The sequence below is a fragment of the Eleginops maclovinus genome, chromosome 11 (genome assembly GCF_036324505.1).
Source record: "Eleginops maclovinus isolate JMC-PN-2008 ecotype Puerto Natales chromosome 11, JC_Emac_rtc_rv5, whole genome shotgun sequence".
In the NCBI taxonomy this organism is placed as follows: Eukaryota; Metazoa; Chordata; class Actinopteri; order Perciformes; family Eleginopidae; genus Eleginops; species Eleginops maclovinus.
The window spans coordinates 7,540,745-7,550,850 of record NC_086359.1 but is presented as its reverse complement, the minus strand read 5'-3'; the positions used below and the strand labels follow the sequence as shown (position 1 = coordinate 7,550,850).

The following is a 10,106-nucleotide window of genomic DNA, read 5'->3' as shown; positions in this document are numbered from 1 at the left end:
GCTCAAACCTTTCATTCTCAAGTGGCTGCCCTTCAGTTATGGGTGCATGTGTTTCTGGCCAAAGTCAACCATGTTTTATTTGTGAGTTTTCTGTATAAATGAGGAAGCTTGGGAATTGTTTATCATTTATAGTTCATTCAGAGGTCCCTATTATAGCGGGCAACCTTCAATCCCTCGGTCCTGGACATCTAAAATTAAATTACTTTTGGGCAGAGAATACCATTGCTGTTGTCTTGCATTTGACAGGACCTTGTTACCATGTACTGAGGCCATGCATGTTGTGAGCCAAGCTTTCAGTTAGTATATTTCAAAAAATAAAGGAGAGCTGAGCAAATAAATATCAACAGAAAAGGAAAAGGGAAGGTTGTTTCCAAGCAATCGGCACCAGAAACGTGTTGAAACCCTGAGTGAATAAATGACTGCGGTGTTACTAACGTGACAACAGATGGCACCAGATGAGCAATTTCTGATGGTGAAGAATCTTGAGCAGATCTTTTCTCTTCTATCATGTTGAGTTATTCTTGCTTTTATTATTTATTATATTCCAAATTACTGTTGGTCTCCATGTTTGGGCTGAATTTATTTTGATCTTTTATCTTTTCATCAGATAAAATACAAGTCAATTCAAAGTCAGTCAAAAGTGACCAATTCGATATGTTTGCTTCTGTTCAACTGCATTCAGATTTGAGTATTGCAAGATTTAATTACTGCTTTTCTCCCATCTCATGTTCTTGTCTTGCTACCGGCTTCTCCTCATCACTCTCTCTCTGTCTCTGTCCCTCATTTTCTCGCTGTCTCTCTCTCTGAGAGAAAATGTGGGTGTTTTCTGTAGGTGGTTCTCTGGCAGAGCCCGAGCACTATAAGGGAGCACAATATGTTGGGCTCGTAATCGCAGTAATGAATAGTTAGATCTGTGCCAGTTGTTTTCACAGGAAGAGATAACAGACCAAAACTTGCAGAATACTGTCCCTAATTGAAATAGAAGTTTTAATTGTAGTGTGGTTTTAATCACATCTTTTGAAATGTAATTAACATTCTAAAACATTTCCACCCACTGACACAACTTCATCAACATTATTGAGTGAGGGGAGATTTTGTTTCTTAGATTAGTTAATGTATTATTGGTGGTGATGTCTTTAATGGGAGCCAAGAGCAGACGACCAAATCTAATCCCTCAGGCAGAGAATAATCCACGCAGTCATGTGGCTTCCTAATGAGGACCTGAGAGCCCTTGATCAGCCAGAAAACACACACACACACACACACACACACACACACACACACACACACACACACACACACACACACACACACACACACACACACACTCACACACACTCAAACTGATATATAGATTACAGTTATATTATTCAATGCAATTTTTAATAGTCTCCGATTGACCTTAAACTGCCATTATTACAAAACACAACAACGTATTACTTATATCATGGCGGAAGTGTAAGCCATGTTTCATGATGATCACATTTTATTACACAATTACAAAAAGAGGGAGTGTAATGAGTAAAATGAGTTAAGTAATTTTGTATTACTTCACAATAAATAATAAACACGAACATCCACAAGTGGTGTAATCGGTTATAGGGATACAGTTAACTTGTGATATAAAAAATGGATTATCTGATACAAAGTGTTGTTCTACACTGAATGTGTGTGTGTGTGTGTGTGTGTGTGTGTGTGTGTGTGTGTGTGTGTGTGTGTGTGTGTGTGTGTGTGTGAGTGAGAGTGAGAGATAATGCAGCTATTGCTACAATACTGTAACACTATTGACACAACTAATGTCACATGATGCCACACCCTCATGATGAGCCAAACTAACACTGTGAAATTGTAATCCTGTGTAGATGCCATTGTTTAATTCTATCAGGCCCTAATGTGCATGCTGTGCATTACTTCCAAGAAAGCACACAATAACACATGACGCTGTTGTGATCAGTCTTATAAATACTGTGCTAACCCTGCTGACCAACAGCTGCTGTAGGAAACAATGTAACGGAGGTCTTATAAAATACCAAGTCTTCTCTGTCTTAAGTTACAATGAAAAAAAGATATTGACCACAGTGGGTTCAACTGCACTGCCCTAAACAGGATTATACAAAGATGCAAGGTCACCAACAGGAGGATTACAACTTTAAATAATAACATTATATTGTTGGATGATATAAAAAAGTACTACGGCTCCCTGGGCGTGTAGGTTTTCTGTATACGAGTCACTTAATGACATGATCAGGAAAAGAGAAGAAGAAGAGGACATGTAACAGAAATATTTGGACAGAGACTGAACATTTTTCAGTATTAAAAACAAAAACAAATGATGGAAGTGAGGGGGAGAGAAGAAAAGATGTAGATACAAAGCAACAAGAACATGAAAAGAGGAAAGATCTCTTTGCCTATGTATGTATGTGTGTGTGTGTGTGTGTGTGTGTGTGTGTGTGTGTGTGTGTGTGTGTGTGTGTGTGTGTGTGTGTGTGTGTGTGTGTGTGTGTGTGTGTGTGTGTGTGTGTGTGTGTGTGTGTGTGTGTGTGTGTGTGTGTGTGTGCACGCATTTGTGCCTGCATGGTTGTGAGTACAGCAAGAAATAGCTTCACATGGATGTTCGAGGATACCCATAAGAAATGATCTAGTTACCATGGATACAGAGGGTTAGGCTTTGGCAAGTGAACTCATAATAAAGTCCAGGATACATCCAGACAATCAACACAATTCTCCTTCTGACGAAGAAAAAGAACACATGCACAGATACATTTTTTTGGAACAAACCGAGAAGAAGCACAAATCAATTTGCAACCAGACAGAGTAATTATGGTAGCAAACCACCACTCTCTTCCATTAGAAACAAACATGTCTGACAAATGTTGATTACTTCAAATGCGTCACGGGATCTGCACGTTTCACAAAAACACGTTCTACTAGGCAATGTTCTTTAAACTCAATCACACACACAATAGTCAGTTGTAGAAAATATTTCAAGCATTGCACTCACAAAAGCTTACTGTAAATAACTTAAAATCATAACCAAAAATATATATGTGCAAAAATTCACTTACGTACAAAGTCGATACTGCTTTTCTTGGCTCTGGCATACTAATGGTGAAGGAGGACTGTGTGTCACTCACACTGTTTCTCTTCACCATGTTTATGTAGAGGTGAATGTAAACACAGGGGGAACAGCAACACAATCGAATTGCTGGAAATGATGAAGAACTGATAACAAGACTTCAGTTTTCATTCTGTAATTACTGAACAACGTTGGGTATGTTGCCTAAAGCATGCTGGGAGCATTTACTCAGTTTGTTAAGTTTGGTCCGGCAGGTTGTGCGACAGTTGCCAGATCTGATACTGTTATAAGAAGAGGGTTTAGATATCCTAATAAGAACAGCCAAAAAAGGCAAAGTTGACTGTTTGATACTTTCAATCATCATGCCAAAGAGCATAGAGGCTTAAGTAATACGTGTTTGTCTGTCATACTTTAAAGCGAGCACTCCTGAGTCCATGGGATTTTTCTTTTTGCACGCTCTGGTTCGCTTGTAATTTGGCAATGAGGAAACAAACACCCTGTATCGAATGTCAATCTTTAACTTTGGTTTGGACCAACAAAGCCACATTGTACTGTTGTTCCTTCTTTGGAAGACTGTGTGGTTTGCATGTCCCTCTTTGTCCTACTTTGTCCCCATTCAGTTTTCTCTCCATTCATTATTTGGAGCATCCAGAGCAGCTCATCTGCTTGTTGGAATCGAGCTGAGGTGAGATGGTGTCTGGCACCACGCTTTTCAGGATGTCATTTTCTGTGGCCATGATGTGCTTGACCAGGAAGTTTGCAGCTTCACCAATGTTGAGATTGTCCTAAAAAAAAAAAGAGAGACAACTGTTGGTTTTTGTTTAAGCCGGAAGGTGTGGCTTTTTTCATGCCATTTGGAAAAAAGGGCTTGTGGTGAGTGTGGCCTTTAACAAAGATGTAGGAACTGTGGCCAACCTAATGAACTGTTTCTTGTGGTAGGTGTGTGTGTTTGTGTTTGTTTGTGTGTGTGTTTGGGTGTTAGTTCATGTGTATCAATGCATGCATCAATGCAGGGATTTAATTGGTCGCAGCTATATCAAACTGGCGTGTGTTTTTCTAATTGCTACCAAAGGAAAACGTGTATGTCTGCGATAGCGCCTGTCACTGACACTACTGGCTGAACCTGAACCTTATAACCTTTGACCTTTCGGGAATGTTGAGTCTTGATGTCATGCAAATGACTGTGCACTTATGCTGCCCAAAACAAATTAGTGTCAGCAGAAGCTGTGTTAATGAAGACTTTTGTATAATTTATAGCCATGTTTAGGTACTGCAGAGTTTATTTTAGGAATAAGGAAGTAGGCTTATTTAAATGATTATGCATCACTGACATTACATACTGTTTAGATTATATGGGAGCTCTAGCCTTAAAACACACAAACAAATACTGTACGGAAATTATTAGTTCAGACATCCAATTTTCGATTCTAGTCAAGAAAAAAGTAGAATCTAAATTAATTAAATAACTTGCCGTTGCTTGGGAACAGAATTCTCTGCAAGATGGAGTTTTTTAAACACCACACAACTCTCACCCTGCTTTATAAATGTATCTCAGAGAGCCACTTTCCACCAGGATATGAAATTCCAGTGGGCTCTGTGGGGATGTCTCTGACTGCAGTGACCTGAGGGGGAGAGGATCTCCACTGAGTGTGTCAGCCGCTCACCACTCAGGACTACCATCTGAACCATTCATTATAATTTAGATGATTAGAGCAATACTTCAACATTTTGGGATATAGGCTGTTTTGCCTTCTTGAGTTGTATAAGAAGATAGATACACTCATTTCAAGTATTACATAACTACAGCGTCGTCTTAGCTTAGCATTAAGACTGTAAAGAGGGGGACAAGCCAGTCCCTGTATGAAAGTAAACAATCATCAACGACAATTATTATGTTACACTTTTACTTTTTGAAAATATTAAATATGATATAATATGAAGTTGCGGGAGAGTTGGTTGCGTTAAAACAGAGCCAGGATAGCCATTTCCCCCTATTTCTGGTCATAAGATATATATTGTAAGTGGGTTTAATTTTCTCAGCAAATTATTATCAATTAAGTTGAAAAAAAATCTTATTTTTAACTACAAATGCCCCTGGACCGGCAGGAATAAATTTCATTTCACACATTGCAAACAAGAAAACCTTAAGCATACTCTGATCTCACCTTTGCTGAGGTCTCAAACCAGCCAACAAAGCCATGTTCCTTGCAGAACTGGTCCATTTTGGTGGCGTTATTGGTCAGCTCCCTTCCTTGGTCACACTTGTTAGCCAGAAGCACTGTGGCAATGCTCTGCCCGTTATTTAGCATCAGTTTGGAGTCCAGGTCCTCTTTCCATTTGAGGACGGCTTCAAAGGTCGTGGGTCTTGTCACATCGCACACTATGAAGGCTCCCATGGCTTCACGGTAGTATACTCTTGTCATGTTTCCAAAGCGTTCCTGACCTGTGATGAACACATGCGAACACAAAGGGGGCTTCATTGATAAGTGTTGTAAAACTGCTGTTTCCTGGCCACCAGTTTAATGACAGATTCTCATTCTTTCCCTTATGTTTTGCAGCAAATAAGCTAATGCAGCTGGCATTCGGACTGCAGTTAGCAGAGCCTGCATTCCCACAAAAACAGCACATTCCTGTGGTCTTTCTGTCACGTTGCTCTTAACCAGATGGTCAATGCAACTGCTTGTGCCTGCTGATAATAGGCCTACTTAAATTAAACCTGTATTTTGCCGGACCTGTAATGAAAACTAACTTTGACCCAGACTAAAATGATATTAAAACAATATATTTGTAAGAATATAACAATGTGAAATGTCTTTGTGGAGATACATGTGTCTGTGTGTCCATGAATGTGTGTGTATTATGCCGGGAATGGATATAAGTTGCTTAAGGGGCAGGTTAGAAAAGCTGTCAACATCTCATTTCCCAGGGGGTTGTGTTCTGCTGTCTAATGTGAATACTTGTTGGTCCAAACGAGTGTAGGCGTTTGCATTCTGCTTGTTTTACATACCAAGCCCTCTCGACAGAAAAGTTTACACTGTTAATAAATATGCATGTTTCAGAGTACACTTTTGGCTTATAGAGTCACTTCTACATGGACAAAATGCTGCTATCTGCCTCATGATCCAGCAGTGACTCAGTCAGTAGGGGCTTGGACTGGGAATCGTAGGGTCGCCGGTTCAAGTCCCCGAACAGACTTGAAAATATGGAAGGTGGAGTGCTACTTGGAGAGGTTCCAGTTCACCTCCTAGGCCCTGCTGTGGTGTCCTTGAGCAAGGCACCGGACACCTCCAATCCCCCCTCCCCATTGCTCCCCGGGCACTGCACAATAGCTGCCCACTGCTCCTAGTACTAGGATGGGTTAAATGCAGAGGACCAATTTCACTGTGTGTGCTCTGCTGTGTGCATGTTTGTGACAAATAAAGAGGGTTTCATCCTCCGATTCTTCTTCTTCTTCTTCATGAGTAAGAGAGGAAATGGAAAAACTGACACTAAGTGGATTGAGAACTTCCTCCTTTCTTGCAAAAAAAAAGCATCAATGACTGTTATTGCTCACAAGGAACCCTCATGTGAAGCGATGTGACAGCAGTCTCAGACAGACACCCACATCACACATGTCACTTGACACATTGTCATTCAACAAAATGACGTTGCAATTTCAAGCTTTACATGATTCAAGGTACAACCTGTTAACTTCACCACCATATAATAACAAACTAGAATGTCACAGACCCTAGTTAATCTATCCCTATTGAGATGAATTTCAAGCAGGTAAATTAAACTAAATCAGATGTTACTCATAATTGCATTTGCCCTCTGGAAGCATGTGCTTGTGTGTGAGTGACTATTGATGTTTTGTTTTTTTATTTAGGCTACAATGACACTCCTGTGACTTGCCTTTAAATCTCCCTCACATGCTCCTAGAATCACATGACGCATCGCCGCACCTTGAATAATGACTGGAATGAGGTGTTCTTACCTAAGCAATATTGCCATTGTGAGCATGGCTGAAACCAACAATGTGCTTATGTATGTATAGAGTCAGATTCAAAGTTTTTTATTTGTATTAGTTTAAGGCAGCAAGTCTAGCTGAGGAGGTCAGGAGGAGAAAGACAGACGGACGGGAGTGGTATTATTTTATTCTAACAATTATCCTTTCTTTCCATGTATTAGTATATGATGTTAGTTAAGTCAGACTTAGTGTACTTTTACCTGCCAGCTAACATTTCACTTATTCCAACAAAGTTGTCGTCATTACTACTACAGCTTGTATGCCTTGGGAGGTGTCATGTTAGAAAAGGAGACATACAGTATGGCAGTCCCTTCATACAAGTGCTTCAACCAACCACTTGGTGTGTATGTGTGTGTGTGCGTGTGTGTTTGTGTCTGTGAGAGAGAAGAAATACTGTGTGTCAGATACAATCTCTCTGCTCAATGACAGTGCATCTTTAAGTTGTGAATGTTTCACAATTTTACAACAGTCACACTCACTGTCATTTTGAAAATAAGTCTTATCTGCACAAACAATCAACTTTTTAGGAACTATGACAAACAGAGTTGCTCAAGAACATTGTTGTTTTTTTCAATCAGCATATAAAGAGCTCTAAAAGTTATTCCGCATGTTAAACAAACGAAACAGGAAAATAACAGCCATCAATGAGGACTCTGCAATTAAGTCTATGTTTAAATTGTGGCAGTGACACCAGGAGAAGATAAGTGTATACCCAACAACAACAAAAAATACACTTCTTCAGCGTCATACCTGCAATGTCCCACAGCTGGAGCCGGACAATCTCTGAGTCCCAGTTCAACACCTTCAGAGCGAAGTCCACTCCGATAGTGGCCCGGTAGTTGGTGGAGTATGTCTGGTGGACGTATCGCCTGATGATGGAAGTCTTCCCGACCCCCAGGTCTCCGATAACCAGCACCTTGTACAGGTGCTCTTGGCGGTGGCTGTGCATGCCGTTGGAGTGCGATGAGTGATTGGTCATTGCTCTTGGTGGATCTCCGACGTGTACAGCAGCTTTCAGCAACTTTGACTCGGTATGAGCGCAGTTTGAGGATCCCTACCCGATAATCCCGTGTGCAGTCTCTCCGTAATGAGTGTAGTGACCGCCTCTCCCGAAGGGACGCGTGTGATCTCCTCAGGGGCTGTACTTGGGAACTTGTGACCTCTCTGCCTCTCCCTGAGGACACTAAAACTGCGCACGGTTTACTGTAAACTCCGCGAAGTAGTTCCTGTTACAGGGGTTCGTGAGTCCAGTGAAGTATAGCCTTTTGCCACTCAATCTGTCTTTGTGTCTACCTACCGTGAACATATTCCTTTTCAAATGCTAATTGTAAACTTATCATACATAAGGGTCACTGTAAAGTAAGTTCGAAAAGAGTCGGGGTACAGTACGTCAAATATGGAAAAGGTTATTTCATTGTCTTGCCGGAAATATCATCAAAAAGTGACACCACAGTATGTTGAAAAAAGCACAACATATTATGTTGAGAAAAACATGTGAAAAGGTCAGTTTCGAAAAGATGTGTATGTAAAATTATTATGAAAAAGCTCATAACATGGTGTGTAAAACAAAAATGGAAAAAATATATATAGTATAGTAGGTTAAAAAATATTACATGCCATTTCTTTTGGCTGACGCTTTTATCCAAAGTGACTTACAATAAGTGCAAAAGGCATCATATCATGAAAAAGTCATAGTATTTTATGTCGAAAAATATATGAAAAGTAAAAGTATAATATGGTGAAAATAAAAAAAAGTCAAAGTAAAGCATTTTTCTGAAGTTATAATATAGTCTGTCGAAAAAAGGTCCTAGAATTTGACAAAAAACTATGAAAAGATTCATAGAACAGTTTGTCGAAAAATATGAAAATAGGTCATTGTACAGCAAGTTTGAAAAGAGTGGAAGTATAGTATGTAAACATTTATGAAATAAATGATGGTATATTATCATCATAATGCCAATTTAACCCCTGAATACAGAGCACTGGGTTTGACTACATCCAGTCAAACAGGCAAATGCGAAAAAGAGAATGCTGTTTTGGTTCTCTGGGGGAATCAACACAAGGTCCAGGATGTCATATGGGAGGTTGCTCACATACAGGACATCCTGTAACTGACTACTAACTTCTACTACAGTACTGTTTGCCTTTATGTAGCTTTAGGTCTAAACAGGTGACGTTATTCTCACCTTTGGCAGTGACCTCTCAGCACAACTGGACAGCATGAAGTGGAGGGAAGGCAATAATGATCAACTGGTTGTTTTCTGTTGCCTAATAATAAAGACAGTAGAATGTAGGCCAAAATGGGTCACTGTAAATTGTGGCGCAGTTGAAATTGTAATACATCACATTGAAAGGTGTTTCTAATACCGTTCACATACACTGCCTGGCCAAAAAAAAGGTGACACACTCTAATATTTCGTTGGACCGCCTTTAGCTTTGATTACGGCAGGCATTCACTGTGGCATCATTTCCACAAGCTTCTGCAATGTCACAACATTTATTTCTGTCCAGAGTTGCATTCATTTTTCGCCAAGATCTTGTATGGATGAAGGAAGATTCGGACCACTGCGCAAAGTCTTCTTAAGCACATCCCAAAGATTCTCAATCGGGTTCAGGTCTGGACTCTGTGGTGGCCAATCCATGTGAAAATGATGTCTCATGCTCCCTGAACCACACTTTCACAATTTGAGCCCGATGGATCCTGGCATTGGATCTTGGAACATGTCTGTGCCACCAGGGGAAAAAAAAATCCATTGATGGAATAACCTGGTCATTCAGTATATTCAGGTAGTCAGCTGACCTCATTCTTTGGGCACATAACGTTGCTGAACCTAGACCAGACCAACTGCAGCAACCCCAGATCATAGCACTGCCCCGACAGGCTTGTACAGTAGGCACCAGGCATGATGGGTGCATCACTTCAGCCGCTTCTTTTCTTACCCTGATGCTCCCATCACTCTGGAATAGGGTAAATCTGGCTTCATCAGGCCACATGACCTTCTTCCATTGCTCCAGAGTCCA

At 40.4% G+C, this 10,106-nt stretch overlaps 1 protein-coding gene across 1 annotated transcript; it reads right to left on the bottom strand.

The window, feature by feature from the left end:
* Positions 1-1,371: 1,371 nt before the first annotated feature.
* rab38b (RAB38b, member of RAS oncogene family) lies at positions 1,372-8,351 on the bottom strand. Its single transcript, XM_063895002.1, has 3 exons — positions 7,836-8,351; positions 5,242-5,519; positions 1,372-3,861 (listed from the first exon to the last, which is right to left on the bottom strand). Exons 1-3 carry the CDS (start codon positions 8,062-8,064, stop codon positions 3,712-3,714), a joined length of 657 nt encoding a protein of 218 aa, XP_063751072.1. The 5' UTR covers positions 8,065-8,351; the 3' UTR covers positions 1,372-3,711.
* Between the last annotated feature and the right edge of the window lie 1,755 nt (positions 8,352-10,106).